The sequence below is a fragment of the Leopardus geoffroyi genome, chromosome X, assembly GCF_018350155.1.
Source record: "Leopardus geoffroyi isolate Oge1 chromosome X, O.geoffroyi_Oge1_pat1.0, whole genome shotgun sequence".
NCBI classification, from domain to species: domain Eukaryota; kingdom Metazoa; phylum Chordata; class Mammalia; order Carnivora; family Felidae; genus Leopardus; species Leopardus geoffroyi.
This window is the reverse complement of record NC_059343.1, coordinates 41,739,341-41,760,364: the sequence shown is the minus strand read 5'-3', so window position 1 is coordinate 41,760,364 and position 21,024 is coordinate 41,739,341. Positions and strand designations below refer to the sequence as shown.

Sequence of the window (21,024 nt, the reverse complement as noted above, 5' to 3'; positions counted from 1 at the left end):
AACATGTATTTCTGGGGATCGAGCCACCTAGAGAAAGGGAATGATGCTGGGGGCCGTGAATAGTAGAAACCTAGGAATGGGGGCCCCGGGAAGAGGCAGTCTGGAGACAGATTCCTAAGTTCCCCAACTTCTGGCCCTGAGAGGAGCCAGAAAGATCTGTAGACCTGCACCTGCTCCTGTCCCCCGGAGAGGCCACCACGGGTCCAGCACACAGCCTGTTTACTTCAGTTATTGAGCAAAAAACTGGGAAACACATACCTCTACATGTTGGGAAATTACCTGACTAATGGGGAGTTCCCCATCTGGGGGACACTGGGAGATGGAATGCAGAGAAAGCATCCAGGAAAGACAGGGAAGGAATAGCCAAAGAAAAGACCCAGGAGTGAGACTGAGGCTGCCTGGCACCGAGGAGGGAGTAGAAGAAGAAGAATTTGACCTGAAGACTGCGGGAGGCTGGGGGAAGAAGAGATGGAATCTGAGTCCTGGACGAGGGGACTTCCTGGAGACCTTGGCCAAAGATATCCTTGAGAGAGAGAGAGGTAAAGGACATTCCTGTCAGAAGCCACAGCACATGCGAAAATATAGAGGTCGTCTCTCACCCATACACACCCCCCCCCTTACAGGTGGGTCAGTTGATCATTTTGACAGATGAGGAAACCAAGTCTCAGAGGGGTTAAGTCACTTTCCCAAGGGTATGGTGGAGGTCTAGTTTGAACTTCAAGCACTCTGACTCTAGACTCCACCCCATCACTACCTTGTTTAAACAGGCCAAGGATCTAGTGAATAAAGAATGAACAAATGAAGAACGGGTGGATGATTCAACTGAAAATCCTGCAGGCAGAAGAGACTCCAAATCTGCCTATTTCTTACCATATCTTCTTCCACCTCACTTGGTCCACCCCCATCACTCCCTGCGGCCCACAAGAACCTGCTCAGTCTGGTCCCTGCTAAGCAGTCTGACGCCATCTCCTGCCACAAACTCCCTTGCTCACTTTGTTCCAGCCACACTGGCACCTCTTTCTAGCACATTCTATTTAAGAAATGCATGGATCACAAAGTCAACATGGCCCTTTGGGAATGAACTGGAGTTTTGGATTCCTTCATCTGTAAAGTAGCAATGTTTCCCACCCCACAGGATTGTTGTGAGGGTTGGATGAGACAATACCTTAGTTAAGCACTGGGTGCTGTCAACAGATGATTGCTTTTAAATGGATTTGTGCTTTCACTGTAGTCAGGATCCTACAGGAGCTGTCAGGATGGCTTCCACAGCCCACCTCTGCCTGGACTATACAGGTCATTTGCTCGTGTGGCAAACATTATTTGGCACCTACTGTGTGCATACCCTAGGAAAAGTCTGTGGAAAGTTCTCTGGTCCAGGGGAGACAACGATGGGCACCGATGATACCAGGTGGTTATGGTGGTTTTTGGCTTGTCCAGGGCAGAAGGATGGGGACATATAGACTGAGTGTGTGTGTGTGTGTGTGTGTGTGTGTGTGTGTGTGTCTAGGGCCACGGGGTGGGGAGCTAGAGCTTCAGGTGATGTGTCTGTGTGGCAGATCTAGGTTTATCACGATCGTCTATGGGTATGTAATTTGTCTGGGTGTGCATGTTCGTGTGCGTTTCTCTGGGTCTCTGTGTGTCAGTGTGGTGACTGTGTGTGTATAGGCTGATATGCGTGCATGTATGCATGCATGCACATGTGTGTTACCCTGGGCTTGTGTATGCCTACAGACCTAGATCTGTGGGTTATCTGTACGTGCCTCCGTGTGTTTCTTTACTTCTGTGTGTGTCCATATGTTTCCCCACGTTTGTGTCATTCTTGTGTGCCTCCAGGCCCCTGCAAGGGTATGTACCCCACCCAAGTGTCCAAGTCTGCCTATCTGATGCTGTCGATGCCGCCCCCACATCCTCTGTCTGCCTAGCTGAGCCTGTATGGATATGGGAAGTTAATCTCCCCCCACCTCCAAGGTACTGCGTGTGGCCCCCACCCGTCGCGGTGAGGTTATTTCTCTACTTTTGAGTCTTTGCGTGTTCTTCCATTCCCACCTCACACCGCCCCCCCCCAACATGACTTCTGTAGTGAACATCAACACTGGAAATTGAGTATCTGCCGAGAAACCTGCGTGTGGCTGAGACTGGGTGCGAAGACCAGAATGAGGCGGGGTGGGGGGTCTTGCCAGGCCACTCACCCCCAATCCTCCTAACAAGTACCTACCCCGCCCCCACTCCCCAAATTGCGCATCCCCGTTCGGACGAGGGGGAGGGGAAACAGGTTGCGGCGTGGCGCGTGCGCACTGCCGCCTTCAGCACCACGGACAGCTCCTTCGCCCCCGCCTGCCGGCGCGCGCCACCGCCGCCCCAGCACTGAAGGCGCGCTGACGTCACTCGCCGCTCCTTCGCAAACTCCCCTTCCTGGTCGCCTTGGTCGCGTCCGCGCCGCCGCTGGCCCAGCTGGACAGCACCATGCGGGGCGCGAGATAGGGGGGTACGGGCGCGACCATCCGCGCTGCGGCGGCGGCGACTCGGCGCTGCCTCAGTCTGCAGCGGGCAACCGAAGAGTCGCGTCGTGCCTGAGAGCGCAGCTGTGCTCCTGGGCCCCGCGCGGTCCGCCCCCGCGGCTCCTGACCAGACTGCTCCTAGGACCCCCTGCCCCGCGCCGCAGCCATGAACTACCTGCGGCGCCGCCTGTCGGACAGCAACTTCATGGCCAATCTGCCAAATGGGTACATGACAGACCTGCAGCGCCCGCAGCCACCCCCGCCGCCGCCTGCTGCCCCCAGCCCCGGAGCCACACCCGGTTCCGCGACTGCCACTGCCGAGAGAGCCTCCGTGTCTGCCCCTGTGGCCTCTCCGGCTGCCCCTAGCCCTGGGTCTTCGGGGGGTGGTGGCTTCTTCTCGTCGCTGTCCAACGCGGTCAAGCAGACCACGGCGGCCGCGGCTGCCACCTTCAGCGAGCAGGTGGGCGGCGGCTCTGGGGGCGCAGGTCGTGGGGGCGCTGCCGCCAGGGTGCTGCTGGTCATCGACGAGCCCCACACCGACTGGTAAGCCACTGCTGCGGACGTCTTCCCGCGGGCCTGGGTCCCCAGATCCTTCCACGATGAGCACTTAATCAAGCGCCGCTTGTGTGCCAGACATCTGGCCCCCTTGCCCAAACCTTCTTCCTTTAAATTATTATGCTGGGCGCTTCCTGTGTGCCCCATCCTTGCCCCCCACCCAGGCCTTCTCGCTCCATACAGGGAGCAGTTATCGGGCGCCTGCTGTGTACCTCCTTCCCAAAAGCCTTGGCTTGAATATATCCTGTGAGCATTCGAGAGCCAAATGTTCCCTGTCCCCCCAACCCTCACCCCAAAGGCCTTGTCCTTTAATGGACCCTGTGAGCATTTATCAAGTACCTGCAGTGTGCCTTATCGGGAGCGCTTCCCCAAAGCCTTTGGCTTCCATGAATTTTGTGAACGTACATTGAGAGCTTGCTATGTGTCTTGTCCCCCTCAAACCTCGCCTGAAGGACTTCTCTCTAATAGGTCTTGTGAACATGTATCCAGAGTGTGGTATGTGCCCCACCCCAGCCCTCTCCCCAAAGACCTTTTAAGCTATTCAGTGAACATCGATTGCCTGCTGCGTATCCCATCCCATGGTCTCACGAAAAGTGTTGCCTTTAATGGGTCCTGTGAGCCTTTATTGAATGCCTTCTGTGTGTCCCAACTCCAAGCCCCCTCTCCAAGAGCTTATTTCTCCCAAGGATCTAGGACGCATTTATTAAGTGCCTGATGTATGCCCTATCTCCAAACCCCTTTCTCGAACGTATTTTGCTCAAATGAGTCCCCTAAGCATTTTTAACCTTCTGTGTGTGACTCATCTTCAGACTCTCCCCTAAATCCTTTTCCTACGATGGATCTAGAAGGCATTGATTGAGTGCCTCGTTTAGCCTCCATTCTCAGGCTACTTCAAAGACCTTTCCTTTGGTGAACCCATCTAGCATTTATCACCTGCCTGCTGTGTGAGCCTACTCTAAAGCTTTTTTCCTCCAGTATATTCAGCAAGCATTTATTGAGTGCCTACTGTTTACCCCATCCCCAAACCCTTTCCCCAGTGGCTTCAGTCTGCATGTGTTGAACACCTTCTGCATGGCCCAACCTTCTCCATAAAGGCTTACCTCCCATTAATACAGTGATCAGGTATCTAGCACTTGTTGTATGCATCATTTCAATCCTCTTTCCAGAGACCTTTTCTTGTTAATCACTCCTTGGAGCATTTGTGGAGCACCACTGTGTGCCTGATTCTGTGCCCTCTCCCCAAAAGCCTTTTATATCACGGATAGAGAATCAACATTACATGGACCAATCTTCTGCATCCCCATTCCCTTCCACAAAAGACTTTTCCTCCAGTGAATCCAATGATTGTATGCCCATCCCAACCCCCGCCCCCGCAAAGACCTTTTCTTTTAATGGATCCAGTGAGCATTTATTTATCCCCTGCCAGGTGCTCGATTCTAATCACCTTCCCCCAGGTGCCTTTTCCTCCAATGGCTCCTGTGAGCATTTATAGAGTGCCATCTGTGTGCTCTATGTTCACACCTTCTTCCCAGAATCTTTTTCTTTTAGTGGATCTGGTGAGCATATATGCAGTTACTGTTTTGTGGAGGGAGTAGATACCCCTTCCTTACCCCTAGTAGAACCTGTGCCAGTCATAAAGCCTCTAGCTAGGGTTCTTTCTTTTGATAAATCTAGAGCCCAGTTTATAAGGATTGCTCTTTTCCCACTCCCCTCGGGGTCCCTAGGATTCCCTCTCCCAATCTCAAGTCCATACCCCCAAAAGGTCTTTCTTCTGTTTAAGCCAGTAAACACTTATTGAGTTCCTACTGTATAAGGGCCGTTCTCAACATCCCCTTTCCAAGTCTGGAAGTTGCTGCCCCGTCTCAAGAGCTCTCTCTCCAGGGGTCTACTTCAATATAAATTTATTGAGTTACCAGCTTTTTACTAGTTAGATCACCCCTCCACCCCAGGAGCCTTTACCCAGCAGCCTTTCTCTCTATTCAGAGCCATTTATTCATTCCACAGATATTTATTGCATACTTTCCATGTGTCAGAAAGTGGGAGGCATTCATTTAGCATTACTATATACCAGGAAGAACTCTCCTTCAGTGCCATTTCCTTCTAACCCCAACCACCAGCTGTGTTCTTTTTGCCTTTTCGTCCATTCAAGCCCACAATTGTTTAATGAGCACTTACTGTATACTAAGAACCCTATATTCAGTGCCTCTTTCCCTCCCCCCCTTGTAGCCCCAATTCGCCCTTCAACAATCTCCATCCTGCCTTTGACACTAGGCAATCCTGAAAGCTCATAATATGCACCTACTGTATTCTGGCTAGGTCCCTTCCCCCACTTAGTAGCCATCTTCCCACCTGCTCTTCCCCAACCAATTAATCCGAAAAGCATTTATTAATCTCTTACTGTATTCTTTTCAAACAACCACATCCTCTTTGCTCCATCAATCCATAAAGCAGTTCTTAAACACATGCTCTAATTCCTTCACCAACACCCACTCACACAGGAGCCATCTTCCTGGCTAACTTTGCTCCACTGAAGTCAACAAACCTTAATGGGTCCCCTGCTGTATATTGGTAACCACCGTCCTTTAGACTTCCCTTCTCCACTCCTATACTCCAAGAAGGTTCTTTGCCGTGTTTTCCTTCATCCAATTGAACATTTACCAATTGTCTCCGAGATACTGACAAGACCCTCCCCCTTTCCATAATCACAACTCCAACAAGCATTCATTGAGCACCTGCTGAATTCAGTGAAAGGTTCTTCCCTTCTCCTTCTGTGTCTCAGAACAGCCCCAGCAGCTGCGCTAGTCTTTTCTTCCAGTCAATCTAGCAAATGTTTATTTAGTGTCTTCTATAGATGGGATGGGATGGACAAAGATCCCGTGGACATCAGGCTCCGCGTGGCAAACAGAGACCTCTGCATCACCAACCTGCAGGCATAGCGAGTACCATCCGCACTCCAGCCTGGAATAAAGGAGGAGTTGTGCACAGTCTGTAATGGATTGTACACTTAGATAGAGTCTGACAACTTTCCCACCAAACCTCACCCCTCTCGTTCTCTCCTGGGTCTCAAATCCTCTGTGGCTTAAAGTTGCGAACTCTGAGTTGAGACTCATCTCCTCTTTTTAGAGATAATTTGGTTCAGTGTTTTTTCAAACTGTGGCTCACCTGTTGGCTTGTGACCAGCATTTCATTTTCTTCATGAATCAGTGTAAATGAAAATAGAACATAACAAGAATATGTTACACATTGTAAGTGCAATTATTATTATTTAGTGTAACTGTTACTCCAAGAAATATAACCAGTAATGTATACCATATATTATATGTGACATATACTATATAATACATTTGCTATATAATAGGCTTATAGTATATAATACATATATATGTGTATGTTTTTCTTCATGAAATGGAATAGAATAGAGTAGGAAATATCAGACTCCATTGCACACAGTAAAGGTAATTTACTAAAGCTTTCTTCCAATTATATATGTATATTTATATACTTTCTAGGTACATATACACATAGTATGTGATATGAAATATATTATATGTTATATATTATATAAGCCATACTATATTTGCTGTATAACATATTACAGATGTCATATAATATAAATTACATATATAGGGCAGGTAATTATGTATCTATGTATATAGTGGGTTATATAAACTATATCTCTTACTGTGGCTTCTTTTCTTAGACTTCCCTGGAAGCAGGCCCTGAGACTCTGAGGTTTGTGTGCAGTCTTCTTGGGGAGAGCTCTTGGGAACAACACCTGTTGCGGGGGAGGAGTGAGGGAACAGGATTTAGCAGAAGGAAAGGTTGAGCGATGATGCAGCCACAACAGAAGCCTCAGCCAATCCTCTGGGGGAGCTCTGCAGCTAGAATGACCCTTCAGAGTTACCCCAATTGGGGCAGGGTATCCAGGCTTTTGTATTCTTACATCAGTCAACCATTAGCCACAGGCTGCCCCCTGGAAGGAGGCATAATCATGGGGAAGGCAAATCTCTCCTGCAGAGGCCAACTCCCAGTGAGGGACAGCACTGGGGGCCATCAGTAGCACATATTCCCAGAAGCCCGGAGAGAGATGGGTAGGCCTGAAGGTGCAGGTAAGGAGGCGTGAGGTTCTGGGCGGAGCACAGAGTCTACTCCTTGCACTGCTCAGATTCACTTGCTTCTCAGAGTAAGTTTACCCTGTCTGGGAACAGCATTGCAGCCTGGGAACAGGACTGTAATTGGTCTTGTTTCCTGGAGGAAGCTTGAAAGAACACGGTTACGTGGGATGAACGACAGCCCCCACTGCTGCACGTGATAAAAGTGGCATAAATAAATGATATGCATTGGTCTCCTTCTTCTGCGACACATTCTAGGTTCCCCTCACCCCAAGCTAGCACCTCTCTTGGTCTCAGCGGCTTACCCAATGAGTGATTCATCCCTTCATCCTCGAGGGATCCCTGAGCCCTTGGTCCCCATGCCCTTCCAAGGCTGTGGCTGCTGTACTTGTTCATTTGCCATCAAAGTCGTACAAGGAGTACCAACAGATGCCTAAGTGGATCACCGGGGTGCCATGCATATTCCTCCCTGCCCCCACTGTGCAATAGCAGCCCTACCTCCTCCTGATGTTCAAGGTCATGTACCCCTGCGAAGACAGTGATACATTCCTCTTCATATCCGTTTGGCATGTGAAACCTGAAGTGTCCAGGTGGCATCCATAGCTTAGAATGTAATAGAGTTCTTGCCGTGTCCCCTGGTAGCATGTTACCCCTTGGAGAACCAGGACCTCTAACCTTGCAGAGCCTTGAGGGAACAGGAAGCACACATTCCAAAAGTGGATCACTGGGACTGATGGTAAGCTGGGCCTCTCCTACTTTCACCTCTGAGTTCCCGGACCCGCGTATTCTACCCATTGGGAACACAGCACAAACGATGGGTTGTCGATTTCGGGTGTTTTAGAGGATGGTGCCCCATTCTTTCGTGGTATCATTTCCAAGCTAGGATCTTAGCGGTGGCCGCAACAAGTTGTTTCAGGCCAGCACCTTCTGGGTGGTGTGGTATATAACGTCATTAGTTGATTCCACGGCCATGGGCCCATTTGGCACCTCCTTTGCTGTAAAGTGTGCCCTTCGGTTTGATGCAGTGTTACGAGAGATCTCATACTGGTGAATCAAACGTTGTGTAAGTCCTTGGACAGGGATACTGGCTATGGTCCTGCCGTCAGGAAAGGCAAACCCACATATAGAATATTCCAGTACAAATGAATCATTAGTCTTTCCGGGGTGGAAGGCGCCCGATGTAGTCGGCTGGCCTCAATGTGGCCAGTTGGTCTTCTTAAGGGAAGGCACCATGTCGGGAACTCAGTGGTGGTCTCTGTTGCTGGAAGATTGGACCCTCGGCAATAGCGTGGTAGGCCCCACTTATAGCCTCTATCTCTGCTAATGTTGCTACTTCATTCATGTGCCCATCTGCTAGCACTGCGGTGGCTGATTTGAGAGGCTGGCTGACATCATCTGGCTGACTCATTCTGTCTACCTGGTGGTTCAGTGCCACTTCCATTGTGGATGCCGTCTGGTGGGTGTTAACACACAATGCAAAGATCTTCACTCCTCACTTTTTGCCCCCTCCCATGTCCACCCCCATGTGTCCACCCACGTTTCTGTGTCCCAGACTTCTTTGTCCTGATCTTTTTTTTTTTTAGGTTTTTATTTAAATTACTTTCAGGTCTACAACGTAGTGATTCAATACTTCCATACATCACCCAGTGCTCATCACCTATTTCACCCATCCCCCCCCCACCTCCCTTCTGATAACCATCAGTTTGTTCTCTATAATTAAGAGTCTGTTTCTTGGTTTGCCCCTCTCTCTCTCTCTCCTCCCCCCCCCCCTTTCTTCCCTCTGCTCGTTTGTTTTGTTGCCTAAACTCCACAGTATGAGTGAAATCACATATCTGTCTTTCTCTGACGGACTTATTTCACTTGGCTTGATACTCCTTGTCCTGATCTTCTAATATTTTTCCTCCAAGGCCTCTGATCAGCCAAGCCATCCTCCAGTGCCCATCAGCGAATATATATTCTAATCTTGGCCCACTTCTCTTTCCCTGTTAAGTAGACTACCGGGCGCACAGCCCAAAGCTCTGCCCACTGGGAGCTCTGCCACTGTCTTTCAGGACCACTCTTGAGTGGGGCTGTAGTACAGCCGCTGTCCGTTTTGGGCTTCTCCCCACATACCAAGCCAGTCCGCCCGTGAACCAAGCTTAGGCTTTTTCTTCCTTCCTTCATCAGCTGGTCGTAAGGGGTTCCCTCGGGAGTTGAGGGAGGTGCTAGATTACCTGCTCAGTCCTGCCTGAGCTTGATCCCAGCTGCTGGGTCCACCTGACTTAATTACTTGGTGGGCCTGGCAAGACCCAGCCCTTAATGAGCACCTGGGTGCATAATCACCTGGTACCCCATCGTCAAGCATTCCGTCTCTACCAGGGCCCAGTACCGCACCCGGAATCGTTTCTCAAAAGTCACGTAATTCTGTGCTGCAGATGGCATGGCCTTGCTCCAGAACCCCAGGGGCCTCCCACTCAAACTTCCCAGAAGCTCCACGCTGCATCTCTTCCCACCACCGACACCTCCAGTATGGTAGGATCTGCCAGATCATGTGGCCTAAGTGGAAGGGCTGCTGGCACCTCAGCCTGGACCTGCCGCACAGCCCTTTCGGCTCCGGCCCCCATTCAGGGGAGGCAACCTTATGCTGCATCTGAAAAATGAATCAGAGCAGTATTTACAGGTGTGGGATATGCTTCCTCTAGAACCTGAAGAGACCTACCAAGTGTTGTGCTTTTTTTCCTTATGGTGGGAAGTGCAAGATGCAATGTTCGCCCCATCATTTGGAGGGGCTGTCCTGGCAGGTCTTGGACCACTGTGTCCCCAAAAGTTTTACTAAGGTGGCAGGCCCCTGGGTCTTTGTAGGGTTTATCCCCTACCCTCTGGAGTGCCTGTGTCTTGGCAAGACAGGGTGCTAATCATGCCTTGCTCATCTTGCCAAATCAATATGATGTAATTGATAGAGTAGTCCAGTGTGATCTTCTGTGGGATGTCCAGACGGTCCAGTCCCTCTGGACTATATGACGATACAGGATGAGAAAGGTAGCAGAGCCCTATGGCGAGGCCAGAAACAAATATTGCTGTCAGTCCCATGTGAATGCGAAATGTTTCTGATCCTCTTTTCCGATCAGAATCGAAAAGAGTGCATTCACTAAGTCAGTGGCCACCTGCTGCACTAAGACTAGTTTGCACCATCACCCTTAGGATAGATATAATATTATCTTTGGTTTGCTGATTTGATCAGGGGAGGGGTGTGTAGTTTCAGAGGCACCCATTTGGACTTCCTCACCACAATAACTCTTACCCCACAAACCAAGGAACCCATGAAGGGGTTCTGACAACTACAGACATGTCCATTTTATTTTATTTTTTAAAATGTTCATTTATTTTGGGAGAGAGAGAGAGAGAGAGTGAGAAAAGGGGGGGGGGGACAGGCAAAGAGAGGGAGAGAGACAGAGAATCCCAAGCAGGCTCCGCACTGCCAGTGCAGAGCCCGATGCGGAGCTCAGTTTCACAAACCGTGAGATCATGACCTGAGCCAATATCAAAAGAGGTGGATGCTTAACCACCTGAGCCACCCAGGAGCCCCAGGACTGTCCATTTTAATTATGCATTTGTGAAGCGAAGAAGCGACCACTGGGTGGACCTGTGGACCCAGCGGACCCACTGTGAGCAGGACCTGAGACAGGTCCTCATTTATTACCTTAACACTACCGTGCTTCTCAGCATGGGTCGTGCCACTCTCACTAGCATATGCCTTATTGATTTTTTAAGTTGGGTATATCCTCTGGGCCCTCCGATAGAACATAGTCAGTGGATGAGTTTTCTAGACTTACATAGTATATCTTCTCTAACATGTCTGCTTCTTTGAATCCTTTGATCCTTTCCTCCACAACCCTCCATGGAAGATTTGGCATTTCTGCGTCACTTGGTGTGGACCATTGTTCTCTCCAGGCCTCCACAAGTCATCCAACAGTGTATCAGCAGCATTTCCTAGAGTCCTTGCCGGTCCTTTTAAGGACACAGTGGTCCTTTCAAGTTGTCCAACTTCATGTTCCACCTCTTTGGTCCATTGTCCTTAGGACCCAGTGTCATGCACTTTTACAGCTCCTGCCAACATATATTGGCCAGATTTTTCAGCCTCTATTATTTCTTTCCTTCCTTTGCAAGCTTAGAACTTCTCCATTCGGATGTGCTAGGACTTGACCCTGCTTATTGATCTGGTTGCTAAGAGGGGAAGGGGGTAGATTCTGAAAAGGGCAAGCTTTGTTTTATAAGGGACCTGCTTCATTGAGGTCTCTGTGTTATCTTCAAGTAGAAGGAAGGTTTATATTCTAACAAGGAGGAATGGGCTACTTCTGCAGGCCCAGTGGGTTCAGGTGAATCAATAAGTTCAAGGTGTTACATGCGTCTTCCCAGATAGCCCCACCTCAAGTTTCAGGGCTTCACTCTTGTCCCATTAGGACCCTGAACGTGGTATAGGAGATGTCCTGGGCCTGAGAATTCAACCTTCTCTGAAGTTCTGCTACACTTATGATTATGTCCGAAGCCTGGTCTTCCCCTCTGTCTGCCCTCTAGTTGCAGAAGATTAGGGTCCCTTTAAATGTAGCCAAGGGGATCCTCAGGCTTTCACATTGTGCTTTGAATCAGTGATTATTCACCCTGAACATGTCAGATCTTTCTTCAGCCGATCAATGGTGTTTAGCAAATCGTCACCCAAGCCTGGTTACCATCTCCCTCGCACCTCTCAAGTACCGGGGATATTTCGCCAACTGATAACATCCCCCTCCACCAGTACCTCATTACAGTTCACCACCAGTAAAAGTCACTGCTACCCCCAAAGCCCAGGGGCCCACACTCATGAGAATAAACTCCACGCTGCATCTTTTCCCATTACTGACACCTCTGGCATCATGGGATCCGCCCGATCATATGGTTCAAGTGGCATCCTGCTTGCACCACAGCCCAGACCTGCTGCAGAGTCCTTTCTGTAATTTCACATCTCTGGCCCACAGTCTTAAGTTGGGTTCTCTGGAAAGAGATTTCGAGGCAGGTATTTATATGCAGGAGGCTTACTGGGGAGTGCCTTTGGAAGCAACACCTGTGAGGAGGCAGGGTTGGGCAGAAGGAGAAGCTGGTCCACAATACAGCTGCGTCAGAGGCCTCAGCTGATCCTAGGGGGACCTCTGGGGCTGGGATGGTCCTTCAGAGTCAGCCTCTGTTGAGGCAAAGAGGCCAGCCTTTGTACTCACTCATAAACCAGATATAAGACATGGGCTGGGGCGCCTGGGTGGCACAGTCGGTTAAGCGTCCGACTTCAGCCAGGTCACGATCTCGCGGTCCGTGAGTTCGAGCCCCGCGTCAGGCTATGGGCTGATGGCTCAGAGCCTGGAGCCTGTTTCCGATTCTGTGTCTCCCTCTCTCTCTGCCCCTCCCCCGTTCATGCTTTGTCTCTCTCTGTCCCAAAAATAAATAAACGTTGAAAAAAATATTTAAAAAAAAAAAAAAAAAGACATGGGCTGCCTGAAGTAGGTGTAACCTTGGCCAAGGCCAAGTTCCCTATGACAGAAGCCAGTTCTCAGTGGGACATAGCCATAAGCTGTTAGCAGCTGACATCCAGGGTGCATTGGCCCTGAAGAGGAGATCTGAGCAGAGTGCCACAGTATTCACTATGCTTATGGTCAAAACAAAGTTTGAAAGACAGTGATATAGTCTACGCTCATCATTATTTTATAAATGAAAAATGTGCAGGTCTCAGAGAAATTCTCTTCCAACACTTGTGAGGAGACAGTGTCAGTAATGGAGTGTGTGTGCGTGCGTGTGTGTGCGAGAGAGAGAGAGAGACAGAGGGAGAGAGAGGTTGGGAGGGAGGGAGAGGGAGAGGAGAGAACGGCCGTGCTTGGGGTCTTTGGGGTATGTCAGTGAAGTCACTAGGGCCTGCTTGTGCTGTGCGTGTGTCAGAGACCCTGAATGTGTGCACATAGGTGACCCTGAGAGTGGCTGCTTTCCTCATCCGTCTTGTATGACTGGAGATGAACTTCCATGGGCAGAGAAGCCTGTCAAGCAGGAATCCTGGGCCTGGGCGAGGACGCCACTGGAAATCAAGCGCAGCTGAGGTTGGGCCCAGGGACAGTGACATGGCAGTTCATGATCCCTCTACTGCTGCTCCTACCCCTCTTCCCTCCAATGGCTTCCCCTTGTCCTCAGCTGCATCCCTCCCCACCCCCATCATTGCTGGCTCTGGCTTCTCAGAACCACCGGCAGCCTGCACCCTCAATCTGCTCCTCCTTTTTTGTATAGCTGCCCCCCACCGTTGCATCCCTCATAGCACACAGCCACACGTGGCAAATGTGCCCCTCTGCAGGAAAGGGCCAGAGAGCAGAGAGACGCTTCAGGCCACACGAGCAGACACAGGCGCTGAGACATAGCCTGGCACACTTCATGTATTATGCATTCTCTAAGGGTTTTTTTTTTGCCATTTACGAACCTCCATGCAAGTTCCAAGTGTGTTACAGCTTACAAAGCACTCCTCGTTTTGCAAAACTTTTCTCAAAAACACTTACGGTAGCAATGTGATGAGCAGACCATACCCTGAGGAGGGCCTGCCTGCCACTTGCAGTTTAAGGACTTATTTTTACAGTTCGCCTCGTCCTTTGACACTGACATACCTCCGTGAGGATTACCACACACTTTATCGTTCATAAAGCGCTGTTGAGCTTTTCAAAGTGTTTCAACAATCGCGAAGCACGTTATGATTTCTCTAGTAGCACTGGAGGGGTAAAAGGGTCAAAGGACTGGCCTGGGTTTTGTCTTCCTGAGACTGACAGATGTGCTCTGCTTTTCCTCTCCAGGGCAAAATACTTCAAAGGGAAAAAGATCCATGGAGAAATTGACATTAAAGTAGAACAGGTTAGTTGGGGCGGATGGAGCTGGGGGTCAGCTGTAGATTGAAAACTGGAAGGTCATTTTCATGTGACGTGGCTGAATCACCATTTTTTTTCTCTTTCCTAGGCTGAATTCTCTGATCTCAACCTCGTGGCTCACGCCAATGGTGGATTCTCTGTGGACATGGAAGTTCTTCGGAATGGGGTGAAGGTCGTGCGGTAAGTATGGAAAGGTTAATTTGGAGTTATGGGAGAAGAATAAGAACTCCCTTAGAGCTGAGGGAGAAGCCCCCACCTCCCTACCCATTTTTCTGTGAGCAAGAACTTAGCTATATTACAGTAGCCAAGATACGGAAACAACTTAAGTGCCCATTAGTGAATGAATGGATAAAGAAGATGTGGTCTGCATATACTATGAAATATTACTTACCCATGAGAAAGAAGGAAATCTTGCCATTTTCAACAACATGAATGGACCTCGGGGGCATTATGCTAAGTGAGATTAATCAGACAGAGAAAGACAAATACTGTATGATTACCTGTTGTCTGTGGAATCTAAAAAAGCCAAAGTCATAAAAACAGGGAGTGAAGTAGTGGTTACCAGAGGCTGAGTGGGGGTAGAATAGGAGAGCTTTTTAAGGCTAGAAACTTGCAACTGGTAGATAATTAAGCCCTGGCGATATAATGCACAGTACAGTGAATAAAGATAACAATACTGTATCAAAATTATCAAACTTACTAAGAAACTAGATCTTAATTATTCCCACCACAAAAAGGAAATGATAATTGTGTGACATGATGGAAGTGCTAAATAGCCCTACAGTGGCAATCATATGACAATATATAAGCGTGTCGGGGCACCTGGGTGGCTCAGTTGGTTGAACGTCCAACTCCAGCTCAGGCCATGATCTCACAGCTGGTGGGTTCGAGCCCCGCATCAGGCTCTGTGCTGACAGCTTGGAGCATGGAGCCTGCTTCAGATTCTGTGTCTCCCACCTCTCTCTTTCTGCCCTTCCCTGCTTGTGTTCTGTCTCTGTCTCTCAAAAATAAACATAAATATATAAATAAACATATGTGTGTGATATATATATATATATATATATATATATATATACACACAGTGTGTGTGTGTGTGTGTGTGTGTGTGTGAAACCTGTTTTATGCCTTAAACTTATACAATGTTATATGTCAATTAAAAAAATTAGGTACAGAATGTGGGAAGATAACTTCTCTTCTGCAGAGCTAAGGGTCCTAGCAGACCACAAGCCAAACGTTTTAGTTATTAAATCAGCAAATATTTCTCTTTCTTTCTTGAGGTTTATTTAGTTTTGAGAGAGGGAGAGAGAGCATGCGAGCTGGGGAGAGAGGGGATCAGAAGAAGGTTCTGTGCCGATAGCAGAGAGCCCGAGGTGGGGCTCAGACCCACAAACTGCGAGATCATGACGTGAGCTGAAGTCGGACACTTAACCAACTGAGCCACCCAGGCGCCCCTAAATCAGCAAATATTCCTTGAGCATGTACAGATCCCAAAAAAAGCCCCCCCCCCCGAAACCCTCTGCCCTCAGGAAGCTTATATTCGACTGTGGGATACGTACAATAAACAAATAAGAAAACGTAAAGGTGGGGAGCACCTGGGTGGCTCAGTCGGTTGAGCTTCCAACTTCAGCTCAGCTCACAATCTTGCAGTTCACAAGCTCTAGGCCCGCATCTATGCTGACGGATCCTCTGTCCCCCTCTCTCTGCCCCTTCCCTGCTTGCGCGTGCATGCTCTCTCTTAAAAATAAACAAACATGAAAATAAAAGAAAATGTAAAGGTGCTAAGAAAAAATATATAGCAGCAAAGGGATTGTTGGATGACAGAGGGGGTCTGCAATTTGGATAAGGCAGACCAATATTGTGAGAGACATTTGAGGAAAGACCCGAAGGAGGTGAAGGAGAGCTATGTGGGCGTATCTAGCGGGGAAATGTTTCAGGCAGAGGGAACAGCCAGTGTAGGGGCCCTGAGGCTGGAATTTATTCTGGGCAGCATCCTTTGAGGACAGCTAATAGTCTGAAAGATTGTGACCAGGGAGCTGTCAGAGCTGAGTGGGTAGGCTGCTAGGTGACCTTGGCAAGGAGAGGAGCAGGTAGGAAAGGCTTAACAGGGGGTCGCCAGATGGGGAAAGGGCAGAAAGGGTGCCTGTGCCAGAGAAAACAGCTTGTGCATGTGTGCTGGGGTGAGAAGGCACTTTTCCTTGCCACTTCTAGGAGCTGTGGAGATTTAGAAAGTTGGTTTTTGTTCTGAGGGTGATGGGGAGCTCTTGGGGGTACCCTGGACACTTCTACCCCTGCCACCCCAGGTCTCTGAAGCCGGACTTTGTGCTGATCCGCCAGCACGCCTTCAGCATGGCTCGGAACGGAGACTACCGCAGTTTGGTCATTGGGCTGCAGTACGCTGGAATCCCCAGCGTTAACTCTTTGCATTCTGTCTACAACTTCTGTGACAAGCCCTGGGTGGTAAGTGACAGATAGGGTGCTACTGGCAGAGGGACTGCCTCATGCATGCGTGCACGCAGGAGCTCAAAACCACCATGCGCTGGGGGGGCTGAGAAATTTGGGAAGCTTGGAATCCCAGCTTGGAGACTGTCCAGGTGAAAGGTTTGCTGACCCACCTCTCCTGACTGTCTCATAGTTCGCCCAGATGGTTCGACTGCACAAGAAACTGGGGACAGAGGAATTCCCTCTAATCGATCAGACCTTCTACCCCAATCACAAGGAGATGGTGAGTCTGGGGGAGTAGGATGGGCAGGAGGGAGAAGCGTCATGTTACCAATGGCGTGCTGGCAGCCAGTTCGGCCAGTGTGTGCATGTGGAGAGTGAAGTTGCTTCGCAACAGGGTTTATTAATACTACGAATTTACTTCTGTGCTTACAAGGGCTATTTACATCATTGATCCTGTTACTTATAGTATCTCTTATCGCCAGTATTAAACATTGACTTCTAATGTAAATGGACAGATCTACTGCAATGAATCAGATTATACTACGTATAGAAAGCAAGTCATTGTTACTAATATTGTCAAATGTGCTTCCTGATAGAAATGTGACCAATGTTCCAGATTAGGAGCGGCAATCAAATTATCAGTGGCAATGTTACAAATTAAATTGTTTACAAAGACCCGGGTGCCTGGTTGGCGCAGCCGGTTAAGTGTCCCACTTGGTCTCAGGTCATGATCTCACGGTTTGTGGTTCGTGAGTTCGAGCCCCGCGTCGGGCCCTGTGCTGACAGCTCGGAGCCTGGAGCCTGCTTCGGATTCTGTGTCTCCCTCACTCTCTGCCCCTCCCTTGCTCACATGCAGTCTCTCTCTCTCAAAAATAAATAAACATTTAAAAAAATACTACTTAAATTGTTTACAAATAGCAATTGAATTGTTGGTTACTATTATCATAAAATATAATCACTAATATTACAACTCACTACAAATTATTGTTATTGATGTAAATTCTGAGTACCAATGTTATGAATCAAATTATAGTTCCTAATGGAAATTGAATAATCATTACTAGTGTCATCAGAGATTATAACTATTATTATAAATTATTGTCATATTAGAAGTTATGCTCTAATATAAATTATAAGTCTCTGTTTTGAATTATATTATACTTCATAGAAATTACATTATCATTAATAACATCAAATATTATAACTAATATTACGGTTTATTACCAGTGTTACAAATTAAGATTTTCATGTGAGAAATTAAACCATTAGTATGTTGTAAAATATTATTATAAATTATTGCCAATATTACACATTAAGATTACTGATATAAATTACAAGTAACTATTTGATAGTTTCTAATGGAAATCATCATTAATATGGTTAACACTCCAGTTTATATTAGGAATATTTACTGATATTAAAGTAACAATTACTAATATAAATTGTGAGTGCCACAGTTATGGATCAGATTTTCATCACACATAGAAATTGAATCACCATTACTGATGCCATCAAATTTTACAATGAATTTTGCAAACTTTTAGCAGCATTATAAATTATGTTTCCTTATGCAAATAATTATCACCACTTTTGTGAATTAAATTTACAGTTAAATATCAATATTGACCCAACATTGGTTAAATAACCAACTTGGCTAAATAAACATTGGATTTACTATTTAAAATTCTTATTGGTATTACAAATTATGGTTACTGATATAAGTTAACAGTGTTATGAATTAAGTTTACTTACAGATGAAAATCAAATCATTAGTTGTCAGGAAACCCAATTTGTTTGTCATTATTCTTATTCCACATTCTTTGAGAGACAGGATAGCTGACTGTGGGTGAGAGCATGGAGTCTAGCCAGAATTTCTATATTGGAATCCTAGATCTACAACTTACTAGCTTCCTAACACAGGAAATATTACTTAATGCTCTGTGCCTCAGTTTACCCATCTGCAAAATGTGGGTAATAGTTCCTGCCTCACAGAGTTGGCGTGAGAATTAAAATCGCTAGAACAGTGCATCTGGGGGCACTTGGGTGGCTCAGTCGGTTAAGCACTCGACTTCGGCTCAGGTCATGATCTTGTGGTCCAGGAGTTCAAACCCCACTGCCTGCCGAAGCCTGCTTCGGGTTCTGTGTCTCCCTCTCTCTCTGCCCTTCCCCTGCTCACACTCCATCCCTCTCCCTCTCTCTCTCAAAAATAAATAAACATTAAAAAATTTTTTAAAAAGAACAGTGCATCTGGTATATATTAACTGCTACCTAAGTGTTGACAAAGTTCCCTCCTATCCTTAGTTTGTTGAGTGTTTTTATCATGAAAGGATGTTGAACTTTCTCAAATGTCTTTTCTCTATTTATTGATATGATCATGTAGGGTTTTTTTCCCCTTTATTCTATGAACATGGTGTATTACATGACTAGAGTTCCGTGCAAGTTGAGCCACATTTGCATACCTGGACCAAATCTCACTTGGTCTGGTGTATAATCCTTTTTAGGATTCAGTTTGTTAGTATGTTATTGAGAATTATGATATCTGTCATCATAAAGGATATTGATCCGTAGTTTTCTTATGACATCTTTGTCTGGTTTGGGCATCAGGGTAATAGTAGCCTCACAGAATGAGATGGACAGTGTTCCCTTCTCTTCTATTTTGGGGAAGAGCTGTGAAAGATTGGTGTTAATTCTTTTTAAATATTTGTAGAATGCACCGGTGAAGACATCTAGTCCTGGGCATTTCTTTGTAAGCAGTTTCTTTATTACGCATTCAATCTCTTCATTTCTTATAGCATTATTCAGATTTCTCAGTTCCTCTTTAGTTTTGGTAGTTTGTGCCTTTCTAGGAATTTGTCCTCTTCATCTAGATTTTCTAATTTGTTGGCATATAATTATTCATAGTACTCTCTTCAAATTATTTTCATTTCTGTAAGGTTAGTAGTTACGTCCCTCTTTCATTCCTTATTTTTTTAAGTTTATTTAGTTATTTTGAGGAGTGGGGAGGGGCAGAGAGAGAGAGGGAGAGAGAGAATCCCAAGCAGGCTCCACCCTGTCAGCACAGAGCGTGATGTGGGGCTCAATCCCACAAACCATGAGATCATGCCCTGAGCCGACATCCAGAGTTGGATACTTAACCAGCTGAGCTACCCAGGAGGCGCCCCTCATTCCTTATTTAATAGTTTTCTCTCTTGTCCTTCTTAATCTAAAGGTTTGTCAGTTTTGTTGATCTTTTCAAAGAATCGGATTTTGGTTTCTGTCTGGTTTTTCTATTCTCTATTTCAATTTATTTCCGCTGTAATCTTTATTACTTATTTTTTATTGAAGTATAATTAACATAATGTTATATTAGTTTCAGGTGTACAATATAATGATTCAACAATTCTATACCTTTCTCAGTACTCATCAAGATAAGTGTACTCTTAATCCCCTTTATCCATTTTGCCCATTCCCCCACCCACCTCCCCTCTGGCAACTTACCAGTTTGTTCTCTATATTTAAGAGTCTAAGGGGGTTTTTTAGGAGCACCTGGGTGGCTCAGTCGGTCGAACACCCAACTCTTGGTTTTGGCTCAGGTCATGCTCTCACCGCTGGTGGGTTCAAGCCCCACATGGGGCTCCACGCTGGCAGTGCAGAGCCTGCTTGGGATTCTCTCTCTCACCCTCTCTCTCTGGCTCTCCCCTGCTTTCTCTCTCAAAATAAATAAACTTAAAAAAAATCAAGAAGAGTCTAGGTCTTTTTGTCTCTTTTATTCTTTGTGTTGTTTTTTAAATCCCACATATGAGTGAAATCATATGCTATTTGTCTTTCTCTGACTTATTTCACTTGGCATGATACTCTCTAGCTCCATCCATGTTGTTGCCAATGGCAAGATTTCATTATTTTCTATGGCCAAGTAGTATTCCATTGTGTGTATATCCCACATCTTTATCCATTCATCAGTCGATGGGCACTTGGGTTGCTTCTATATCTTGGTAGTGTAAATAATAGTACAATAAACATAGGGATGCACATATCTTTTTGAATTAGCGTTTTCATTTTCTTTGGGTAAATACCCAGTAATGGAATTACTGGATCACATGATAATTCTACTTTTAATTTTTTGAAGAGCCTCCATACTGTTTTCAACAGTGGCTGCATCAATTTGCATTCCCACCGACAGTGCTTGAGGGTTTCTTTCTCTCCGTATCCTTGCCAACAATTGTTATTTCTTGTGTTTTTGATTTTAGCCATCTGACAGGTGTAGGGTGATACCTCATTCTGGTTTTAATTTGCATTTCCCTGATGATTAGTAATGTTGAGCATCTTTTCATGTGTCTGTTGGCCATCTGGATGTCTTCTTTGGAAAAATGTCTATTCAGGTCCTCTGCCGACTTTTAATTGGATTATTTGTGGGCTTTTTGGTGTTGAGTTGTACAAGTTCTTTACATATTCTGGACATAAACCCCTTATCAGATTAACCCCTACTCACTTGCAAATATCTTCTCCCATTCAGCAGGTTGCTTATTTGTTTAATTGGTG

General features: G+C 46.8%; 1 protein-coding gene across 2 annotated transcripts in view; it reads left to right on the top strand.

The window, feature by feature from the left end:
• The first annotated feature begins 2,504 nt into the window (after positions 1-2,504).
• Positions 2,505-21,024, top strand: part of SYN1 (synapsin I) — a 51,183-nt gene continuing 32,663 nt past the window's right edge. Inside the window, exons 1-5 of one of the 2 annotated variants that reach the window (XM_045473025.1) lie at positions 2,505-3,041; positions 13,993-14,050; positions 14,153-14,244; positions 16,365-16,521; positions 16,697-16,786. In XM_045473025.1, the coding sequence (XP_045328981.1) occupies positions 2,665-3,041; positions 13,993-14,050; positions 14,153-14,244; positions 16,365-16,521; positions 16,697-16,786 (774 nt within the window). In that variant the 5' untranslated portion in view covers positions 2,505-2,664. The remainder of the gene's footprint in view (positions 3,042-13,992; positions 14,051-14,152; positions 14,245-16,364; positions 16,522-16,696; positions 16,787-21,024) is intronic. The other variant, XM_045473026.1, reaches the window with a different exon arrangement.